Source organism: Zalophus californianus, chromosome 10, assembly GCF_009762305.2.
Source record: "Zalophus californianus isolate mZalCal1 chromosome 10, mZalCal1.pri.v2, whole genome shotgun sequence".
Lineage (NCBI taxonomy): Eukaryota > Metazoa > Chordata > Mammalia > Carnivora > Otariidae > Zalophus > Zalophus californianus.
This window is the reverse complement of record NC_045604.1, coordinates 4,218,670-4,243,019: the sequence shown is the minus strand read 5'-3', so window position 1 is coordinate 4,243,019 and position 24,350 is coordinate 4,218,670. Positions and strand designations below refer to the sequence as shown.

The window sequence follows — 24,350 nt, the reverse complement described above, 5'->3', positions numbered from 1 at the left end:
GTGCACGTACCCCTTCGGATCCCTACATTTGTATCTTTGGGGTAAATACCTAGTAGTGCAATTGCTGGATCGTATGGTAGCTCTATTTTCAACTGTTTAAGGGATCTCCATACTGTTTTCCAGAGTGGTTGCACCAGCTTGCCTTCCCACCAACAGTGTAGGAGGGTTCCCCTTGCTCCGCATCACCGCCAACATCTGTCGTTCCCTGACTTGTTAATTTTAGCCATTCTGACTGGTGTGAGGTGGTATCTCATTGAGGTTTTGATTTGGATTTCCCTGATGCCGAGCGATGTTGAGCACTTTTTCATGTGTCTGTTGGCCATTTGGATGTCGTCTTTGGAAAAATGTCTGTTCATGTCTTCTGCCCATTTCCTGATTGGATTATTTGTTCTTTGGGTGTTGAGTTTGATAAGTTCTTTATAGATTTTGGATACTGGCCCTTTATCTGATATGTCATTTGCAAATATCTTCTGCCATTCTGTCGGTTGTCTTTTGGTTTTGTGGACTGTTTCCTTTGCCGTGCAAAAGCTTTTTATCTTGATGAAGTCCCAATAGTTCCTTTTTGCCCTTGCTTCCCTTGCCTTTGGCAGTGTTTCTAGGAAGAAGTTGCTGCGGCTGAGGTCGAAGAGGTTGCTACCTGTGTTCTCCTTTAGGATTTTGATGGACTCCTGTCTCACGTTTAGGTCTTTTCAACCATTTGGAGTCCATTTTTGTGTGTGGTGTAAGGAAATGGTCCAGTTGCATTCTTCTGCATGTGGCTGTCCAATTTTCCCAACGCCATTTGTTGAAGAGACTGTCTTTTTTCCATTGGACATTCTTTCCTGCTTTGTCAAAGATGAGTTGACCATAGAGTTGAGGGTCCATTTCTGGGCTCCTGATTCTGTTCCATTGATCTATGTGTCTGTTTTTGTGCCAGTACCATACTGTCTTGATGATGACAGCTTTGTAATAGAGCTGGAAGTCCGGAATTGTGATGCCGCCAGCTTTGCTTTTCTTTTTCAAGATTCCTATGGGTATTCGGGGTCTCCTCTGGTTCCATACCAATTTTAGGATTATTTGTTCCATTTCTTTGAAAAAAGGGGATGGTATTTTGATGGGGATTGCATTGAATGTGTAGATTGCTCTAGGTAGCATTGACATCTTCACAATGTTGGTTCTTCCAATCCATGAGCATGGAACGTTTTTCCATTTCTTTGTGTCTTCCTCAGTTTCTTTCACGAGTATTTTATAGTTTTCTGAGTACAGATCCTTTGCCTCTTTGGTTAAATTTATTCCTAGGTGTCTTATGGTTTTGGGTGCAATTGTAAATAGGATCGACTCCTTGATTTGTCTCTCTTCTGTCTTGTTGTTGGTGTATAGGAATGCCACTGATTTCTGTGCATTGATTTTATATCCTGCTACTTTACTGAATTCCTGTATGAGTTCTAGCCGTTTTGGGGTGGAGTCTTTTGGGTTTTCCACATACAGTATCATATCATCTGCAAAGAGTGAGAGTTTGACTTCCTCTTTGCCGATTTGGATGCCTTGGATTTCTTTTTGTTGTCTGATTGCTGTGGCTAGGACTTCTAATACTAGGTTGAATAGCAGTGGTGAGAGTGGACATCCCTGCCGCGTTCCTGACCTTAGGGGAAAAGCTCTCAGCCTTTCCCCATTGAGAATGATATTCACTGTGGGTTTTTCATAGATGGTTTTTATGATACTGAGGTACGTACCCTCTATCCCTATACTCTGAAGAGTTTTGATCAAGAAAGGATGCTGTACTTTGTCAAATGCTTTTTCTGCATCTATTGAGAGGATCATATGATTCTTGTTCTTTCTTTTGTTAATGTGTTGTATCACGCTGATTTGCGGACGTTGAACCAACCTTGCAGCCCAGGGATAAATCCCACTTGGTCATGGTGAATAATCCTTTTAATGTACTGTTGGATCCTATTGGCTAGGATTTTGGTGAGAATTCTTGCATCCATGTTCATCAAGGATATTGGTCTGTAGTTCTCCTTTTTGATGGGGTCTTTGGTTTGGGGATCAAGGTAATGCTGGCCTCATAAAATGAGTTTGGAAGTTTTCCTTCCATTTCTATTTTTTGGAACAGTTTCAGGAGAATAGGTATTAATTCTTCTTTAAACGTCTGATAGAATTCCCCTGGGAAGCCATCTGGCCCTGGGCTTTTGTTTCTTGGGAGATTTTTGATGACTGCTTCAATTTCCTTAGAGGTTATAGGTCTGTTCAGGTTTGCTATTTCTTCCTGGTTCAATTTTGGTAGTTGATACAGCTCTAGGAATGTACCCATTTCTTCCAGGTTATCTAATTTGCTGGCATAGAGTTGCTCATAAGATGTTCTTATAATTGTTTGTATTTCTTTGGTGTTGGTTGTGATCTCTCCTCTTTCATTCATGGTTTTGTTGATTTGGGTCATTTCTCTTTTCTTTTGGATCAGTCTGGCCAGGGGTTTATCAATCTTGTTAATTCTTTCAAAGAACCAGCTCCTAGTTTCATTGATCTGTTCTACTGTTCTTTTGGTTTCTATTTCATAGATTTCTGCTCTGATCTTTATTATTTCTCTTCTCCTGCTGGGTTTAGGCTTTATTTGCTGTTCTTTCTCCAGCTCCTTTAGGTGTAGGGTTAGGTTGTGTATTTGAGACCTTTCTTGTTTCTTGAAAAAGGCTTGTATTGCTATATACTTTCCTCTCAGGACTGCCTTGCTGTATCCCAAGGATTTTGAACAGTTGTGTTCTCGTTTTCATTGGTTTCCATGAATTTTTTTAATTCTTCTTTAATTTCCTGGTTGACCCATTCATTCTTTAGTAGGATGCTCTTTAGCCTCCATGTATTTGAGTTCTGTCTGACTTTCCTCTTGTGATTGAGTTCTAGTTTCAAAGCATTGTGGTCTGAAAACATGCAGGGAATAATCCCAATCTTTTGGTGCCAGTTGAGACCTGATTTGTGACCTAGGATGTGATCAATTCTGGAGAATGTTCCATGGGCACTAGAGAAGAATGTGTATTCTGTTGCTTTGGGATGGAATGTTCTGAATATGTCTGTGAAGTCCATTTGGTCCAGTGTGTCATTTAAAGTCTTTATTTCCTTGTTGATCTTTTGCTTAGATGATCTGTCCATTTCAGTCAGGGGGGTGTTAAAGTCCCCCACTATCATTGTTTTGTTGTCAATATGTTTCTTCGCTTTTGTTATTAATTGCCTTATATAATTGGCTGCTCCCATGTTAGGGGCATAGATATTTACAAATGTTAGATCTTCTTGTTGGATAGACCCTTTAAGTAGGATATAGTGTCCTTCCTCGTCTCTTATTACAGTCTTTGGTTTAAAATCTAATTTGTCTGATATAAGGATTGCCACCCCAGCTTTCTTTTGGTGTCCATTAGCATGGTAAATGGTTTTCAATCTGGGGGTGTCTTTGGGTCTAAAATGAGTCTCTTGCAGACAGCATATGGATGGGTCTTGTTTTTTAATCCCATCCGATAGCCTGTGTCTTTTGATTGGGGCATTTAGCCCAGTTACATTCAGGGTAACTATTGAAAGGTATGAATTTCGTGCCATTGTATTGCCTGTAAGGTGACTGTGACTGTATATTGTCTGTGTTCCTTTCTGATCTATGCTGCTTTTAGGCTCTCTCTTTGCTTAGAGGACCCCTTTCAGTATTTCTTGGAGGGCTGGTTTCGTGTTTGCAAATTCCTTGAGTTTTTGTTTGTCCTGGAAGCTTTTTACCTCTCCTTCAATTTTCAATGGGAGCCTAGCTGAATATAGTATTCTTGGCTGCATATTTTTCTCGTTTAGTGTTCTGAAGATGTCATGCCCGTCCTTTCTGGCCTGCCCGGTCTCTGTGGATAGGTCTGTTGCCAATCTAATGTTTCTACCATTGTAGGTTACATATCTCTTCTCCCGAGCTGCTTTCAGGATTTTCTCATTGTCTCTGAGACTCGTAAGTTTTCCTATTAGATGTTGGGGTGTTGACCTATTTTTATTGATTTTGAGAGGGGTTCTCTGTGCCTCCTGGATTTTGATGCCTGTTTCCTTCCTCACATTAGGGAAGTTCTCTGCTATTATTTGCTCCAATATACCTTCTGCCCCTCTCTCTCTTCTTCTTCTGAGATCCCAATTATTCTAATGTTGTTTCGTCTTATGGTATCGCTTATCTCTCGAATTCTGCCCTCGTGATCCTGTAGTTGTTTCTCTCTCTTTTTCTCAGCCTCCTTATTTTCCATCATTTGGTCTTCTATATCGCTGATTCTCTCTTCTGCCTCATTTATCGTAGCAGTTAGTGCCCCCAGTTTTGATTGCACCTCATTAAGAGCCTTTTTGATTTCGACTTGGTTAGATTTTAGTTCTTTTATTTCTCCAGAAAGGGTTTCTCTAATAACTTCCACGCTTTTTTCAAGCCCAGCTAGTATCTTTAAAGTCATGATTCTGAACTCTTGGTCCGACATTGTACTAATGTCCGTATTGAGTAGGTCCCTGGCTGACGGTACTCCCTCTTGTTTTTTTTGCTGAGGTGATTTTTTTCGTCTTGTCATTTTGTCCAGAGAATAGATGAATGAGAGAAAAAATGCTAACAGGTTAACAACGTCCCCAGCAAATATACTCTATACAAATCAGAAAAGACCTGGAACCAGGGGAAAAGAAAGGGAAAGAAAGAAAAAAGAAAGAGGAAAAAAAAAAAGATAAAAACAAAAAGAGAACAATACAAAAAAAAAAAAACCAGAATATGATCAAATATGATCAGGCTAGTGCATAGATCAGTGCCACACACTAGATTTTGGGCGTATTTTGGTCTGTTAGAAAAAAGTGCCTCCTAAAATTTTAAAGGAAGAAAGACTTATATATGTACAAAATTAGGGTTGAAACAATGAAGAGATGGAAGATGACTGTAAAGAATAAAATTATAAAAGATTTTATAAAAGAAATTGATAAGATAAGAAGTTGTTTGAAAAAAGAAAGAAGAAGATTTAAAAAAAAAAAAAGAAAAAAAAAGGGAGAGAATGTGATCAGGCAGGAGACTAGAACAAAGCCATACACTAGTGATTTAGGGTATATTTTGATCTGTTAGAAGAAACTGTATCTCAAAATTTTAAAGAGAGAACAACTTATATATATATATATATATATAATTTAATGGAAATTGGTATTCATATTAAATCCGTTTCATATATATATATATATATATATATATATATATATATATATATATATATATGCCAAAAATAAGGGTAACTACTATGAAGGGATAAAATATGACTAAAAATGAAAAATAAAAAATGTTTTTTTAAAAAAGGGATTGATGTTGGTTGAAAAAGGGAAAAAGAAAATTTAAAAAAAATTAAAAAAAATTAACTTTGAAAAACTAATGAATCATGGTAAAAAAAAAAAGCCATGAGTTCTATGTGCAGTATTCCCGTAGCGCTGGAGTTCTCCCGTTCTCTTTGATCGGTAAACTTGGTCTTGGCTTGCTGGCTGTTCCTGCTGAACTTCTGGGGGAGGGACCTGTTGCTGTGGTTCCCAAATGTCTTTGCCGGAGGCGGAACTGCCCCGCCCTTGTCGGTCAGGGCTAAGCAAGCTGCTCGGGTTTGCTCTCAGGAGCTTTTGTTCCCTGCAAGCTCTCAGTACAGCTTTGGAGGACCAGGGTGAAAATGGTGGCCTCCCAATCTCTGCCCAGAGGAGCTGAGAACTCGGGGCCCCGCTCCTCAGTGCGCCCCCAGAGAAAAGCAGTCACTCCCGTGTCCCCGGTCTCCGGCCGCACTCTGTGCTCACCCGGCATGTGACCGAGCATTTCTATCTCTGGCACCGGACCCCGTGTGGAGTCTCCAAACCCAGCAGATCCCTGCGGTGCGCTCCCTCCCGCGCCGCTCCTCCCCGGGGGAGGAAGGGGAGTCTCCCCGGCTCTGCCGCCTGATGGGTCCCTGCTGGAGGAGCAGTGGCCCGACTGGGCCGCGGATCACAGTTTATGGCCACCCCAAGCTGAGAGCCCGCGCCTCGGCTCCGTCTCTGCAGCCGGCTTCCCCGCTCCGATCCCTGGGAGCTCTGCCGCACTCAGGCACCCCCGGTCCCTCTGTGAGCCCAAGGGTCCTGAGACCACACTGTCCCGTGAGGGTTCCACCCCCCGCTTAGCCACTGCAGCGACGTCCCTCAGGAGAGCCGGCTTCTAAAAGGTCCGATTTTGTGCTCTGTGGCTCTAGCACTTGCCAGAAGCGGCGGACGGAGGCCCCCCTCCCTCGCCGTCTATCCTCCCGAATATCGCCTCGGATTCATTTCTCCGCACGTCCTACGTTCCAGAAAGTGGTTGCATTTCTGCTCAGAGTTGTTGCTATTCTTCTCTTCGATCGTCTGTTGAGTTCGTAGGTGTTCAGAATTGTTTGATCCCTATGCGGCTGAATTCCTGAGACCAGACGAAATCCAGGTCTCCTACTCCTCCGCCATCTTGCTCCACCCCCTCCAGTTGGACTTTTAAAATTACTCCTATATTCTTCTTTATGTATTTTATATTGTGTTTTTCCAGAATGGGCATATATTACGTTAGAATTAAGAAACTAAAATACTTTGAAAACCTTGTGTTATGATGTGTGGGATCCTTGAATATATAAGGAATCTGTTGGATTGTTTTAAAAGGAACAGTTGTGTATAGATGCAAAGAATCACAAAATATCTGGTAGCAATATGCTGAAAGTCGGGATGATCTTTTCCGAAAGGGTACACTGGAAATGATTATTGTAGGATATTCTATTATTGGTGTTCGTGTAGAGTTTGTCTTCTGGCTTTCCCATGCCACAGATACCAGAAGGTTCGTTCGTTCGTTCTTCCTGAAGAATGAAAGCCGGGCTAAGGGGTGTAGTGAGGCTACTGAGCATCAGCTAGTAGATTAAATACACAAAACAACACTAATAGGAAAGGAAAAACTGCCTACATTAAAACCGAAATTAATGTAATGCCTGCAGCAGAGGAAAGCTCTTGCTTCTTCTCAGTGAGCCCTTTTCTAGTTGACGTGGACCCCTTTTGCCACCTGGTCTTCAATCAGCCACTTGAATGCTGCTCATTAGTTTTGAGTCTCAGTCCTCTGTCTTCCATTTCTCTCTGTGTGACCTCTCCCTCAGAAAAAGCCTTTATTCTCATAGCTTGACTCTTCACCTTCTATGGGTGGCTCCCCATTCCCTATTCTCAGAGGTCCTCACCTACATTTCCAACCTTCTGCTGAGTGGTTCCACTTAGTCTTCATAAGCAACTCAAATTCATCATGTTTACAACTGAACTCACCCATATTTCATATTTTTTAAGAATCACCTCATGCTTTTTCCACTGAGAATGGAAGAATGATTTTGCATTCTGTCCTCTTCTTCAAGCTCCATATTGAATCTGGGACCAGAGCCCAATTTATTCTTTGTAATACTCATGTCATATGTGACATTTTTTCCTCCGTTCATGCTCTCATCCTTTTGGTTCAGGTTCCAGTCCTCTCATTATTGATGACATTGTGAAAACACACGAAAAGAGTCTGAATGTGGTGTAAGGGTCTCCATTTAAGGCTAAGTTGTTTCCACTGGGATTCAGACATGTCAGGGTCAGGCCTACAGGAATCCATTTACATAAGGTATGTTGTATGTGATAGAGCTTCTGTGAAGGGATTCATATAGGGAGAGAGGAGGGTGAAGGAGGTTGGAGAGGCGTGTTTTGCGTTTCCTAGTGTGGTGTCTAGAAGAGGGGCTGCAGGACAGGCTGGTTTCATGGGCACCGATACGCATAAGTAAGTCTATCTCTGCTGTCAGGTAATAGGGAGCAATGCAGGTTGAGCAAGTTTCTCCATTCTGGAGGCTGCAAGAACACAGGGCAAGTCAGCACAGGGCCTATTGCCAAAATTCCTAGACATAATTGAAGTAAATGACACTAGGAAGCAATACACAGAACTTGGTAGTGGTGTGTGTGCTTTTGTGTATAGCAGGTTAGATCTTGGAGGCGTGTCCTGTTCCTGAACCGGAATGGTCAGTAGTACAGAAATAACAGAATGGAGTTTTGACAAAGGTGCCAAAGCAATTCAGTGAGGAAAGGATAACCTTTTTAAAAGAGGAAATTGTAATAATTGGATATCCATATGTAAAAAAATGAACTTTGACCTAAACTTTCCATCTTACACAAAAATTAAAGGTACCCTAGATGTGTCTGTGTAAAACCTGAAACTATGAAAGTTTTAGGGGAAAATCATCATGAACTGGAGTTAGGCAGCAGGTTTTCAGATACAATACAAAAACATAATCATTAAAGATAAAATTGATAAATTGAACTTCAGAATTTAAAAATCTTTGTGAAATAAGACAAGCAACAGACTGGCATGAAATATTTTCAGGTAACTTATCTGACAATAGACTTGTATCCAGAATATATAAAGAATTCTGAACATTTAAGAGCAGGAAGACAATCCAGTTAAAAATGGCACAATATTTGATCAGACATATCACCAAAAAGATATAAGGATGACAAACACATGAAATGCTGTTCAATCTTGTTAGCCATTAGATAAATATAAAGTCAAAACACTGTAGGATAACCATATACCTATCAGAATGGCTAAAATAAAAAATGCTGACAAGAGCAACAGCTTACAAGGAGGCAGAGCCGCAGGGATTTTCATATTGGGAAAGCACAGCGGTAGGGCCATTCTGGAAAACAGTTGGTCAGTTTCCTATAAAGTTAAACACACACTTATCCTATGACCTAGTACCCCATTCCTTGTTATTGACCCAAATGAGCAGCCCCTAGAAAAGCTATATGAAGAGATCTGCTCAAAATGTTATGGAAAGGGGTGCCTGGGTGGCTCCGTTGTTTAGGTGTCTGGTTCTTGCTTTTGGCTCAGGTCGTGAGATGGAGCCCCACATTGGGGTCAGAGCTCAGCACGGAGTCTGCGTGAGATTCTCTCATTCTCCCTTTGCCCCTCCCCCCCATACTCATGACTGTGTGCTCGCTCTCTCTCGTGCTTTCTAAAAATAAATCTTAAAAAAAAAAAAATGGAAAAACCAGAACGTAACCCTAAAATATGTTCAAATAACCCGCAGGAGAGCATGAAAAAGAAAAACAAACAAAATATAGTGTACTTGCATCCTGACATGTCAATAATTATATGAAGTGGTCTAAATAGGTGCCCTTAAAACAGATTGGGAGAGTGGATTTAATAACATGACCCAACTACATACTCTCCACAAGAAACTAGCTGTCATATGATATTGGCTGGTAGACAATAAAAGGATAGAAAATAAAAGGATAGAAAATAACCATCATGTAAACATCCAAAGAAAGTAGGACTGACTAAATTAATAGCAGGTAAAATAGGCTTCAGAGAAAAAAGTACCAGGGATTGGGGATTCGGGGGGGGAGACTACAAAGAGAACTTCTCAGTGTTGATGTTAATTTTGGCTACCTGGGTAAGGTGGCCTTACGGCGTTCTGAAGTAAGTCACTCTTTATATCCCACCTCCCCACCTTAGCCTTTGGAAGGATGTCACCATGGGTGTGCAGGTTACTCTTGACAATTATGCTCTACCTCCTTGAGAGTAGAACATTATTTGGAATTCTTGCCAGAAGATTTGTCTTCTTTCCCCCGTGTATTTCTATCACATGAGTATGGACTTGTATGTATTTTATGTTTTGGTTTATAATCTGGTACTACTTAGTTGCTCACGTTGTCCCAGCATTGGCTACTGTGTCCCGTTAACCATCCCTACACTGTTGAGTTGTTTGACCACGTTCTTTCTTTTAGGCCCTATAAAATGCTTCAGGCTTGTCTTGTATGTTTCCTCTCCTAGTTCTAGGAGAGCCGTTCGTCCAAGATTCCTAGATCCTTTTATTGGAGACTGATATTAGAAACCAAGATCTGCGTTTCTATAATCCATTACCACAGAGATCATTTCTAGTCCTCTCCTCTTGCTTGTCTGTAACGTCCCACACAAACCAAGGAAAACCTGGTTTCCACCATCTGCTACCCATTTTCATGTAGTTCAGTTCCAGTATACCTTTATAGCACTGGAAGGATTGTTAACCTGGACCCCTGCGGGTAACAACTTTAAAAAACAGAAGATGGTGCTTACATGCAGTTCCTTTTGCTTTTAGTCTTCATAGACTTGGCTCATTTTCAGTGTTCTGATGGTCATCATCTTCCCCTTTCCCCCTTCAGTGGCCTTGTGTTGTGTGTTTGTAGTACAGTTACATTCTTCTGCTTCAGCCTGCATTCTATTCTGGGATCTCAGTCTCCTAAAATGATTCTTCTTTCATATGCATACATTAGAGTTCACTCTACTGCAGAATGCTATGGGTTTTGACAAATGCATAGTGTCGTAACCACCATCATAGTATCAGGCAGAAGAGTTTCACTGTCCTAAAATAATTCCCTGTGCTTCCTCTCTGCAACCTTCCCTCCTTCTCAGACCTCTGGCAACCACTGATTTGTGTGCAGTCTCCATAATTTTGCCTTTTACATATACATATAAATCTGTCTAGAGGTCAGAAATTCAGCATAATTCACCACTATACTCTCAGCACTCAGCACCAGACCTAATCCTCTTAACTAAGTGCCAGGCTTGTTTCTGGAGCTCTAAATGCTTTTCTGATTCGTTTTTATGTTGGGGAAAGTGGATGCCCATGTTGCCTAAAGTCTTAGCTGGTTGTTCATGAAGAAGACGTTACAGCTTGAACTTCTGCTAGAGACACTCTTCCTCTGGGGTGCCTATTGATTGGCTAGGGTGAGGCGCTTCCAACAGGAAACAAATTCTGTTCTCTGAAAAAAGCTCCGGGGACAAGGTCTCATTTTATTTGGGAAATCTGAGGCTCTAGGGAATTCTCTAGCACATCCCTATCTGTACTGTGAATTGCCCTTGGGTGATGTTACACTCTGGGTCAACAGAAAATGTCTGCCAGCTGGTACAAACTCAAGTTCTGTTTTCACCCCTTTTTCAAATTTAGCCTTATTTGTACAGCAGAGAGCCTCATCCCTGCCTCCTTCCTAGGGTTGTCCTAAGAACCCAGTGAGAATAATGGTTGGGAAAAAGTCTGATTGCAAGAGACCTTCTTATGGAAGAGGTGTTTGCTACAGCACGATACGGAGTGTGAACCGTGACCAAGAATCCCAGAGAACCAGAAGGATTCCTCTTGGGTGGTGAATGCAGCCAAATATTCTGTGAGTGTTGGAACCATTGAGTAGGTCAGAGAAAGTTCTGTGGCCAGTTCCTCCATGAGGTGGGGAGGGCTGTTGAAACTTCCGACTTCATGATGTCTCATTGTGAAGCTGTTCCTTTTAGACAAGATTTCTGAAAAAACCTGGGTGATCCACGTGCCAGAAGTCCACGGTGATCAGGTATTCTGAGTGAGGCCAGGCCGGAGCTGCGCAGCCGTTGGCCCCCAGAGACAGCCCCACACATTCGCAACAAAAGCCTAGTGCCCGGACAACATACATTTACTCCGCTGAACTGCTGCAGGCTGGGCTCTTTCCTCTGCCCAAGGAGATAGAACTTTATGTAGATCACAAAATAATATCCCAAGGCTTCAATGTTTGTCATTAAATATTAAGCACATTTTGTTTGTTTCTCCATTATATTACACTGTGGTGAGTTCTGCATAAATCCATCTGCCCTGCAAGGCTGGGAGCTCCCTCCTTCAGGCAAGTGCAGGGCTTCTGTTGACCTGTCCCACGTCTAGCACAGTATGTGGCATAGAGCAACGACTCCGTGAGTGGTGGTTGAATGACTGGCAAGCCCTTTGCCTGCATGGCGTTGCTTTTAATCATTCTGTTCTTTCCTTTGTCAGTTCAGGACTTCTCCTAATTACTTGGAGCCACTGTAGAGTCTAGAGAACCTTACATAGAGTTTGATTTTTGTCATTGCTTCTCTTAATCCTGAGAGAGGCCTGGTAGTTCTGCTGGGGTCTTGAGGGCAGATACATGTGCTGTACAGGTTTCTGTATGGTCTTTTGAAGGCTTTTCTGAGTAATGTGCCCACCCTTGAATTCTGGTGGAAGGTGTGTCCTGGAGCCATGGTGCCCCATGTCTGAGGTCTAGCCTAGTAATTGACTCAACAGCGGGCCCTTGTTTTCCTTCCCTGGGTACTCACTTGAGCCTTAAACTCTAAATCTGTATGATACTCCTTGATCAGCCTCTGCTCCATGCTCTGATTATCTGATTCAGCTTCATCACACGTACATAGTTATTTCTGTGTATTACCTCCAAATACTCTAGTCATATCCCACTTCCCCCAATTTTCCTGGCTTAGAGCCTGGAGATCCATAAAACTTCTTACACATCTCAGCGGAGCTGAGGCTTGTAAGGACAAGGATGCCAACGATTCACACGGAGGCCTCCTATACTGAATCCTAGTTTTCCTGAATCTTGGGTGATTTCCATTGTTTTTAAAAGTTAAAGCTAAAATTTCTTAGTTTGGTGCACAAAGCCCTCACAGTCTGACCCCAGCCTACCCTTCTGGTCCTGTGAATATATTGTTCTCTTTGGGATTCTTTTTCTCCAACAAATCGTTCATCAGGCACTCTTACAAAGGTTCTAAAGCCAGTTCACGTTGCAGGTCCCCGTCTCCGAGACGTCCCTGACATCTCCAACACATTCTCTCCTTCCCCTCCTCCCATCCCCCTGCCATCTTTTGTATAATACAACCTATTACAAAAAAGTTGGAACCATACTTTTAAATGTTTGTCTCTGCCATTAGAGTTTGAGCTTCTTGAAGCCAGACAAGTGGGGTTTTTTTCATCAGTCTTCCCCAGAATGCAGGACACGGCCCCTTCATTGCTATTACCCATTACACGCTGTCTGAATTAACAACAGCTGAACTGACCTAGGAGGATCTTTGCACCCTTAAGACTGACAAGATCTGGAATTGCAAGGATCTCTAATTAAACTGTCTGTAGTCAATCACCATCTTTAATAAGCTGTTTCGCTAGAAACTAGGATAAATTAAAGCAGCCAAGGGAGGAAATCTACTTTCCCTTGCTATCCCATCCAGAGACCACTCTCCCTATCCTTACAGTCACTTATTACTTGACATATCATGTGTGAACAGATTCTAATAGGGTCCAGTTTGAGAAATCCTCATGTTCTTAAGTAGGAAGGAATTGTAGGGAAAAACGCATACCGTGGATCCCGCTTTTTCCACTCTATTGTCTTCGTTAGAAACCAAAAAGTCAATGAAAAACCCTGGGCCCACACTATCTCCTGACCTGTTCTCTCTCCAGGCAATTCCTGTTCTAGTTTGTCTATTTATCCACAAAACCAGGGTTAATGCTTTGTTCAGGGGCTTTAAAGTTTTCAGACTCACAGTTGGATGCTGGTGCTGTTCTTCTGCCTCCTTGTGGGGCAGGTCTTTGGGAGTCAAGGGTGCATGGCTCTACTCCTAATCCTGCTGAGAGTAGATGCTAAGAGCCGCAGGAGAATGTTTCCCATCTTGTCAGGAAGGCTTTCTGCCAGTGGCCCGGAGCAGAGCATCCTTGACCTCCTTGTTCCTCAGGGTGTACACCACAGGGTTCAGCAGGGGGGTGATGACGGTGTAGGCCACCGAGATCAGCTGATCCTGATCCCTGGTGTTCTTGGACTTGGGCTTGAGGTAGGCAACGGAGGCACAGCCATAGTGGACCATGACCACCGTGAGGTGGGAGGCGCAGGTGGCGAAGGCCTTCTTCCGGCCCTGGGCAGAGCTGATCTTGAGGATGATGGAGACGATGAGGACGTAGGAGATGAAGACCAGCCCCAAGGGAACAACGAGCACCAGCACTACTGATGATCACAGTCAGGATCTCATTGACTGTGGTATCGATGCAAGAGAGCTTCATCACAGGTCAGATGTCACAGAAGAAGTGGGCCACCTTTGTAGCACAGAAAGGTAACCTGAACACAGATGTCACTTGCATCGTAGCTACAATCAGCCCAATGCTGCAGGCGACCCCCACCAGCTGGACACACACTCTCTTGTTCATAATAACTGAGTATCTCAGGGGGTTGCAGATGGCCACAGAGCGGTCGTAGCCCATTGCCGTGAGCAGGAAGCAGTTAGTGATGCCAAAGGTTACAAAAAAGAACATCTGTGTGGCACGGCCTTCCCATGAGATGGATTGGTTCATACCCATGAGACTGGAGAGCATCCTTGGGAGAATGACCAGTGTGTACATGGTCTCTGAAGCGGACAGCAGGCTCAGGAAGAAGTACATGGGTGTGTGGAGGTGGCGGTCAGTTTGGATAATGGTCACGATGATGACATTGCCTGCCAGGGTGAAGGCGTACAGAGCCAGGAACAGGGCAAAAAGGGTGAGCTGGTGCTCACGGAACGGAAGCTGGAGAAACCCCGGAAAATAAATTCCGTGATGAGAGTATGGTTCTCTCTCTCCATTGAGCGGCTCCTAAACCTGAAATGTGGAAGAACAGAAGGTGCATAATTTCAGCAAGGCTGTTGAAGCACATTACTCAAATTGATTGAAATTAGTTCTCAGCTGCAAACCTGGGGATACATTTCTCAGTGCATTAAAGTTTAACTCTGGGTTTATTTAAAATACTTTTACTCTGTGGCCATCTACCACAATTTCCTTTGCATCCCGGATTCCTTATTTATTTATTTTTGGTCATATTCCCACAGCATAACTACACACATTCCCCCTTCACCCTACTTTTCCTCCTTGACATCTGGAATGCCCTTCCTCCTTTTCTCCTCTTATTTAAATCTTTCCCCGTTCCTCAGGGACTGAGGCAGGCATCGGTACATCAATGCCTGTTGTGCCGTGATGTTCTAACACATACGTGGAAGGTTGTCTCCCCACCAGGGCTGCCCTGTCCTCGCACAAACGCCCTGCAACTTTATCCCTTCCGCATCTGCCTATCTTACCAGCTCGGGATTATGGATAAACTAGAGAATTGGAAACAATTTAAGGATTGACTGGAGACTTTTTTTTTCCCCTTTCAAGACTGAGTCATACCTTTGCTGATCCTTTAGGATGTAGAGGCAAAGCAGACTCAGGTTCATCTTGTTTTCAAGGAGGAAGAGGCAGGTCTTAACCGACCACCATCCTCTGCCCACTCATGGAAGGCTGCTGATGGTTTGCGGCCCTGGCTCATGTTACATGGTAAACTCTGCTTCAGCTCTGCCTTCCCTAAACTCAGAGGCAAATTTATAGCTGATACAACTTAGTAGGCGTGCACCTTCTCTGCAGAGGTAAACAGTTGTGCCAGGGAAGATGCAGCAAATTCGCACCTCTCAGCTAAAGCTAAAGCAGACGCTGAATATGAAGAACGGAGACTAAAGATACATCATTGTGTTGAAGGATGGGGCTCAGTCCAGTTTGTGTAATATTTCACATTTTTATCCCGTTAGGCAGTAAGTTCCTGTAGGGTACTTAAATTATATTCCGATTTGCTTATGCATGTCCAGAAAGACTGTTCACATAAAGTAAACCACGTCAGTGATGAAGGTTAGGCATGGAGACCTCCAAGTTTATAAAAATTTACTTAGAAGATGTTGGCTACCAGCTGTTAATCATTTACACTAAAAACACTAAGAGTAAAGCTGCAATGGAAGAAATCTCCGAAGAGAGAAAATCATTTGACATCAAAATATGTGGCTAAAGACACTGGTCTTCTGTGAGGCCTCTGGGCAGACACTAGGCAGTGGTCCAGCCATGGGGAGGCATGACTCCTGGGTCACAGCTCCTGAGTGTTCTAATGATGAACATGGGTGCGGCCAACCACTAATGACACTTAGGGTCCTGCCATCTATATGACAGTCCCACCTGATGAAGAATTGTCCTGTTCCAGATACCAAGTAGGATTTCTCCTGAGGACCCCTGGGCTAGAGTGACCTCTGAGCTGGCTGATGTCTGTCTGTCGTGAGGTAGTAGGATGGCTGCTATGACCTGGCTAGCATCCTCCACCCTTGGGGGCCTGCAATTCTTCCACGGAAGTCAAGGGAAAGAAGAGTGAGCACAACCTTACTTACGGAGATGGTGATAAGAGCTATTAAAGTACAATAAATTAAAGCCAACCCATGGGCAATAAGCCCCTTTTCATTTTCTCTTCTGAAGAGTACTTACATCTGTCTGCCTAGTGCTGAGTCACACCAGGAGCGCCAGGCTGGAGGCGGCCCCAGTGAGCAGGTGCAGGGACGAGCAGAGTGACCGGGAGGGAGGGCCCGTCACAGGCGGAGGCTGAGCAGCGGCGGATGCACGCTCTCTAGCAGGAATGGGGGTGGCTGGGGTGTTGCGGGTGTCACTGATGGCACCTCTGTGTGAAGCCTTCACAGCCAGAGAAGATGCTTTCCCAGGAGCAGCCAGTAGGGCTCCCCAGGCTCATGCCCTGAAGATATCCCAAGAGCCCCCCCCGCCGAGGCTGGGAGGATGCAGACAGTAGGCATCTGGGGGCCTCATTGTGTGAGGGGCTCACTTATCCAGTCCCAGGAGTAGCAGTTTGGGAACTTGGGGGTGAGTTTTTGCTTCAAGTAAAACACAGCATTAGACAAAGCTGATTTATTTGGTTGAATTTTACTTGTTAGACTCTCTCAGCACAGATGTGCCTTGGAAATGCATGGTTGACAGACACAGGAAATTCAAGCTTGGAGCCCTATCAATTTGCGTGTCGGGAAGCTTAGGTCCCTGCTCAGTTTAAGAATCTGGCTTTCTCCTTTGGAATAAAAGTAGACCACCATGGCTGTGGCTCTGAGGAGGGTCGTCCATGCTGCCTTTCTGCTCCCTGGTCTTTGGAAGTGGAAGTCAGTCTCTTTGGATCTGAGGACCCTCAGACCCTCTTGAGGTCAGGAAAGAGATGAGTGCTGAATGCCCAGAATGAATCTCTTTCTCCATTTGGCAAACTTCTAGTCTGTTGAGACCCAATGCCAAATTTACTTTCCCCTAAGACTTCTTATGAGCTAACTTATCCCTTGCTTATTAGCATGTGCTTCCTTTAACGTGTGTCCTTATCTGTGTCCGTTCATTCTTCAAGTGCCAAGCACGGCCCAGCCCCAGGCTGGTTGCTGGGAAGTGGGGAATGGAGGCCATGCTGCTTCAGCCTTTGAAAAGCTCCCGTAGTTTAGGTGACAGACAATGATAGTAAACTGCAGTGAATACCGCATGTAAGTGGGACAGGGAGGTGGTGGTCCTGGATTAGACTCCGGCTGATCACAGAGAAGATTCTGTGGCTAAAGACCAGGCTACAGAAGGTCTTAGGGTATTCAGATTTTACCACTTTTAAGGGCCTCTCAAGTGATTTAACTGATTCCTTCTGCTCAGGGGTTTCAAAGCCCCATAGTAACTGGCCCTTAAGGACTGCTAGCTTTTACCACCCGCTGCTCTGCCCCTTCCTCCTGCCCGTCCGCCGACTTTGCTTCCCTGCGGAATCAATGGGGCGGCTGTGAGAGGGGGGCTTGGGGCTGATGAGAAGAGGCCGACAGATGAGCGAGGGTGGCGATGGCATAGTCAGATCAGAGATCAATTGCAATTGATCTAGAAGGGTGGCAGTGGTCCAGGGAGGAGGGACAGACACGAGAGACATTTGAGGTGAATCGGTAGGCCTTATAACTGAGTGTGTGGGGATCAAGGGAGAGGAGAGGACCAATCATTTCATAAGCTGCTGTCCTCAGGTTCATTCGTGCCAACTCCCTGACATGCAAATAAGCATCGCTTCCTATTGGAACGGATAAGTTGACCAAAGTGACCGCTGTGAATGGTCAGCCACTGGGTGTGATTGGTGGCTATGGGAACACAACAGGGAGGGAGGAAAGTTGAATAAAATAGCTCAATGCTTCATGATGCCTTTGCTTTGGGACAAATTAAGAAGAGTTTGGAAATGGGGCACTTGGGTACGTGGTATAAAAATGTGGTGCCTGGTGAAAACAAGAGGTTGAGCTTCAGAATCAACTAATACTTATTGACCATTTTAACACATGTTTGCCTCTGTCCTTCACATGACCTCTGAAGTCTGCAGTATTCCCATTTCACAGATGAGAGGCTATGAGGAAGACACTCCACTGTCGACAGTAAACTCACTGGACTTTGGCACGAGACAGAAATGAGCATGTGGGGTAGCTACAGAGACAAAGCTGGGGGACAGCCAGGAACACCTGCTGTAAACTCCCTCAGCTCTGCAGACCACATTGTTTGGGGGCCAGATTCTGGTAGCTCTTACCGTGGCTCCTTCATGCCATTCACATTAATTTAGGATTAATTTGGTCTAGACCTACTAATGATGCACTAGAATTGTCACGGGGGTTTCAGAACCCTGAGAAGGGCTCACCACAGATTTAGCTGAGGTCAACATTGTTCCTGAATGTCATATCTGGGCTGCTTAACAAAATAACCATAGACTGGGTGGTTAACCACCAGACGGTTGTGCCTTACAGTTTTGGAGCCTGAGAATCCTAGATTAAGGTGCCAGAAGGCTCAGTTCCTGGTGAAGTCTTGCTTTCTGGATTGCAGATGGTGGTCTCTCTCTGTCTTCATATGATGGAGAGAGTGAGAACTCTGCTGTCTCTTGTTAAGGGGCCCCAGTTCCATCGTGACCCCACCCTCATGACCTTATCTGAACCTAATTCCCAAAGGCTCCATCTCCAAATACCATCACAGTGGGGATGGGACTTCAACATTATGAATTTGGGGGACCTGATTCAGTCCATAGCGGTGAAGTTATGTCTCATCTCACACCCCAACCTTATCCTTCTCATCCAGATCTGGGGTCTCTAGTTTTGTACATGTGAAAACTCCTTTTTAATTTTAAAATATTTGTGGATCTCCAGCTTTATAATAGTCAAAACAATATAGTTGTACTGAATGTCTCTATGGATGGTTCTCTTTTTCAGAATTTTTTTCTATGAATTTAGTAATGGGTGCTTTCAAATGGATTATGGCACAAAAGGAATTGTACATGTTCTTGTTAGTGTGTATTCAGCCTCCATCTGAAGACCGCACCTCTGAATCCTGGGACTCTTGCAGTGACTCAAGGCAACCAGGAGAAAAATGGGGATGACACCAGGAGAAGTGGTGGACAGGCCAGCAGGTGGGCAGAACACAGGGGAAGGGAGTCTGGGGTAGGAACTGAGAGGGAAGGGAAGTGGTTTATTAACACATGGCAGGTATAGCCAGGAAGTGAATCTTGCAAGAACCTGGGAGAATAGGTTTTGTGTGCTGAACTATGGGATCAGAGACTACTGAGTAGGGGAAGATGGGAGGTGGGTGGGGAGGGCCCATTGCAAAGTCCCTCCCAGGAAGAGGGAGCTCATTCTGTGAATGAGACCTCAGTTGTCAAAGCTGGCTGCATGTCCATATTAGGGTGACCTAGAGAGCAGTGAGTGGTGGGGTTGGGAAGTGGAGGAGGTGCTAACAGCTCAGCTGCTTCCCATGAGCCAGGAAATGTTATGCCCATAAGATTTTCATGTCCTCCCAATAACCTTGGAAGGTTGATTTTGCTGGCCCCAGTGCACAGATAGAAAAGGAAGGCCGGCTAGGTTAAGTCACTTTGCTAGAACACATGCTTATAATGGTGGGCCTAGGATTGGGACATGTACCTCTCTGGCCCCAAAGCCTCCATCTATGTAGTCTATAGATGCTCCACCTGTAATGTTACTGCATAAGTATCTCCGACCTTGGGTCATGAGGGTGGAGAAGTAGACGGGTACTGGGTTAGTAATCTGATGGGCATGAGCCCTATCAACCCATCACCCTCCAGTGGTCTTTGGCCCACTTTATACTCTCTGTATCTTTAGGGCTGTGCTGAGTGGGGAAAGGATGCACCAAGGTTTTCAAGGGAAAAGCATACTACATTATGTAATTTCTGAACTTACAGACTGATTTCCAAGACCCAAGGATGTTCTAGCAGGATTTGAGCTATGTGTAAATCCACAGTGTATGGAGCTCCTTCTACAATTATTTTACAGGAGAAGAGCTGGTTAAAATAATCAGCATGAGCCCACAATGCAGCTATAGACTCTGGGGCTGGATTGCCTGTTTTCAGGTCCTGATTAGGTTCCACATACTAGATCTATGACCTTGAGGAATTTACTTTCTTTTCAGGCTTTAGGTTTCTCACTTGTAAAATAAGTTTAATAAGATATTTACCTCCTAGATTAATAGGATTAAATGAATAAAGTGCTTAAATTAATGCTGGCTGTGTAGGATGCAGTCAGTAAATGTACCAAAAGGGCTGTCACAAGTGGGGCCAAACAACCTGAAAGTCATCTAGTAACAAAAAGAAAAGAGGGAGAAGAGAGCTGTCTGCTGATGCCAGTTGTATTTTAGCTGCTCATAGCTGTCATCTTTCTCACCTTTTCTTCCTTTTTGTCATAACTACTGAGCAGCTGCTCTGTGCCAAGCACTGTTCTAGGTGCATCAGAAACAGAGACACCGGCCCAAGCAGTGGACCCGGAGTGATTGCCCGATAGATAGGGGCGCCCCTGACATAGGTCAGGTGACCTGACGCAGAACCTGCCCCTGCCCCCGTGTGGGAGACGGAGGGTGTACACTCAGAAAATGGGGTGAGGGAAGCAGGCGGGACGGGGTAGAGCTCAGCCAGGACGTCGTCTCAGTCACAGTCTCCCTGCAGCCTGATCTGATGGAACACTCTAGAGTTAGTCTCACCTTGAGGCATGGTGGGTGGCTTTTTGTACCTCCTGGGTGGGAGTGGGGTACGGGTCCCTCCTGAGAAAGCCTCCTTTCAGCCTGTGGCGATTGTCCAGAATGGGGCTGGGGGGCGGCTAGGAGCAGTGGGCACTCCTGCATCTGTGTCGGTCGGGGTGGGGGTGCCAGCCCACGGAGGAGACCTGGGCAGAGCAGCCGGAGTTCCTTAAATCACCCAGATGTCCAGGGACGAGGGGGGATGGGATGTGAAAAACGGGGGCTCTTCTGCAATCCTCAATATCCGGGAAGCGACTTTTACGGTTTTTGCTTTATGCTTCTCAACCAGTTTGTCAACTGGCAATCAGAGCCTGTGTCTGACATCGCTGTCTAGGGTCCACACGGGTAGGAGCAGGCTCACGGTAAATGAATGGAGTGAATTTTTTTTATTGTCATATGAAATATAGCCTAGAAAGTGTTATGTGTAAATAATGGAGAACCTGTTATTTCAGTGCTTCTGGTTTTCATGCTGAGGCCAGGTTCGGAGTCCATAAATTCCTGTGATAGATACTATATATTTTTCTCATCCTCACTACTAGCTCACTGTCCCTTATGCCAAGGGTAAAAGGAACAAGGTCTAACCTGATAGTACAGCTCCTGAATAGTCTTTCTCTTACTTGGTTTTCATCAAGCCTGGTAAGCCCATCTATTGGTCTTAGGGTACCCCTCCATCTCTTATTCTTTTCCTTCCTTGTTTTACCCTATTCCTCCCCTCTCCAGTTGCTGCCTAGACCAGGTACCTGGTGCCTCTTAGCTGACAGGCTCCCTCACTGCACCCCTTCAGCAAACTGTTAGTTTTATGGAGACTGCCAGCACCTGAGAGAGAGGCTTTTTGCCTAAAGCTCTGAGCAAGGCATCCTTGACCTCTTTGCTCCTCAGGCTGTATCCAACAGGGTTCAGTAGGGGGGTGATGACTGTGTAGGTCATGGAGATGAGTCTGTCCTGCAGGGAATTTGGGGATTTGGGTTTGAGGTAGATGAAGGAGGTGCAGCCATAGTGGACAATGACCATGTTGAGGTGGGAGGCGCAGGTAGCAAAAGCCTTTTTTCGGCCCTCAGCGGATGCCATCTTGAGGATGGTGGAGACAGACAGGACGTAGGAGATGAAACTCAGCACCATGGGCAGAGCAAGGATGCACAGACTGATGAGCAAAGTAATAAATTCTTTGATGGTGGTATCAGCACAGGGCAACTTCATTAGGGGCCGGATGTCACAGAAGAAGTGGGAGTTGGTGTTGGCATCACAGAAGGGCAGGCTGAACACAGAAGACACCTGAATGATGGCTGTGCTCAGGCCAATGCTCCAGGATCCACCTGCCAACTGTATATAGGTCTTTTTGCCCATGATGACCGAGTACCGTAGGGGGTTGCAGATGGCCACATAGCGGTCGTACCCCATGGCCGTGAGCAGGAAGCAGTTGTTGATGCCGAAGGTGAGATAGAAGAAGAGCTGAGTGGCACAGTCTGGAATGGAGATGGCTTGTTGGGGGCTCAGGAGACTGGACAGCATCTGGGGGATGATGGCCATGGTGTGACAGGTCTCAGAAATGGACAGGACACTCAGGAAGAAGTACCTGGGTGTGTGAAGCTGACGGTTGAGGTGGATAGCCGTCAAGATGATGGCATTGCTCGCCAGGGTCAACAGGTACAAGACCAGAAAGACCACAGAGAGAATGAGTCCGTGCTGCCGCCCAAAAAGGTGAACGCTGTCACAGCAGTGAAGTTGGGTCTTGGCATCAAGGAGAATCTGGGTATGAAAGAGACGAAGCGGGAAGTTTGAATATCCAGGCTGGAAACAGGAGGCTGGTCCAGGGTCCTCACTGGCCATGTGCAGGGACTCAAAATGGGTGTTGCTCCAGGTTTCCGAAGCTCTCTGTTTTCAGACACTGGCCGGGTTCTCCAGGACTTCCCAAGGTTCTCAGGGACCTGGCACTGGGGGCCGATGCAGGGGGTTGGGGAAGAGAGTAAATATGTACAGAGAGTGGTAGAAGCACCTCACGTGCTTGGCTGGAATAGATGCAGAGCAGAGAAGGCTCTAGTGCACAGTGTTGGATGTCCACCCCAGCTTACCTGCTTTAGTCCGGCAGCACCTGCCAGAGCCAGTTGTGAAGGGACACACGTAGGCCAGAATTCAAGCCAGGGACAGATTGCGGTTGGAGGCACGCTTCTGGGAGGGAGGAGGTCAGCTCCAGCTCTGCTCACGGCACAGAGCATTGCCTTCCTCATGGTTCAAGTTCAAAATCCAGTGTCTAGAAGAGGCAGTGAGGAGACACTGCTTTTCGCCTTGATAAGAGTCTTGTGTGAGGACCCGGGACAGTCTGTGATCCAGAGCCTATTCCTTGACTTCCTTCCTATGTTCCCCAGATACCACTGGTTTCAACACCCTTGTCCCCTTCTGTGCGGAGGGTCATTTCTGCTTGTTTTCTAGTCTCTAAACGCAGTAAAGCATCTGAAACATCCTAAAAGTTTGAAGTACCAGTAACTATAAGAAAATATTGATAAAAAGAACAAAATATTTAAGTTTTTAGAAGTCTCTGGCTTTAACCCCAGTGTAAGTGGAGGGATGCTTTTCTTTGCTCACTTCATTTGTCTGCCTTTGCTCATCTATAAAATAGAATAATATATTCTCACAATGTTACTATGGAGATCATCTGAATTACTATGTGTAAAAAGCCAAGCATAGTTCTTGATACATAGGAGACCAACAGTACATTAAATTTCTGCCCCTTCACCCAACCTCCCCTTCCCCACTCCCTACTGGGTTCTCGTATGTCAGACACCCCCTCCCCCAACACATATGCTCTTTCTCATGTTCATGGATGGTTCTTGTCATTGATTTCCCTAATCGTCGACTTAGGAACCCAGTCCCCACTTCCCACCTCCTGTCCAGTTCTAGATTCCGAAATTTGGATGGAGCTGGGGCTGGTCTGGGGTCCAGACACCCCATGAACAAACCCCAGCTCCACCTACTTCATGTGTGACCTTAGAAACATTTGTCCCTTCAGGCTTTAGTGTCTCCCCATGTAAGGTGAAGGCAGTACCGATCTCCACGACAGAGGGCTGATGGAAGAATTACATGACAAGATGGCTGGAAGGCATTTGGCAGAGGGTCCGGTGTACAGAAGGCCGTCAATAGATGGTCACTACTGGTAAAGATGAGCATAGATGTCAAGATATGAACGTCGTAGATCATTGTTTTTATCCTCACTTCTCCTCTCCCAAGCCTGGCTCAAGGTTAGAAGGTGGCTGGTCTTCAGCTAGAATGTATACAGCAGCTTGCAGTTTCAAGGGTGCTTTTCTAGCTTTTGGAGGCAGCAGGAGGAGGAGGTGGCTGGGCAGGAAACATGCCAGCAGGGGAGCGGGTCCCCAGGACGAAGGAGGGTGTGGGTGTGGGCTGGGCTGGTGAGCCATTCCCAGTGCAGTGATTCTGCAGGCATCCCCGCGTCCCGGACCCCCTGCGTGGGCCCCTGCACTCATGAAACCCTGATGTGTGAGCCTGGCCCCAGGTTGGTATCGGGGGCAGGAAATGGTGGGGACTTCTACATTCAGGAAATAGGCCTTTTCTGGTGTGCAGGGGATGATCAGGTTCACTCCATCAGAGTCCGAGGTTCCGTGGCTCACGGCCAGGCCCGTATACCAGGAGCGTGGTAGAGGATGAGTGCTGGACAGCACGTTCCCAGTTCCCCTGGCTCACCCTGTGTGATGCCCTGAATGCTGTATTTTGGGC

General features: G+C 45.3%; 1 protein-coding gene across 1 annotated transcript; it reads right to left on the bottom strand.

Moving 5' to 3' along the window:
* Positions 1–13,432: 13,432 nt before the first annotated feature.
* On the bottom strand, positions 13,433–22,360 carry LOC113933191 (olfactory receptor 10J1-like). Its single transcript, XM_027613060.2, is given in 5 exon segments — positions 13,433–13,756; positions 13,758–14,309; positions 14,312–14,370; positions 21,875–22,312; positions 22,315–22,360. Coding segments are annotated over 5 exon segments (1,419 nt in total).
* Positions 22,361–24,350: the final 1,990 nt, after the last annotated feature.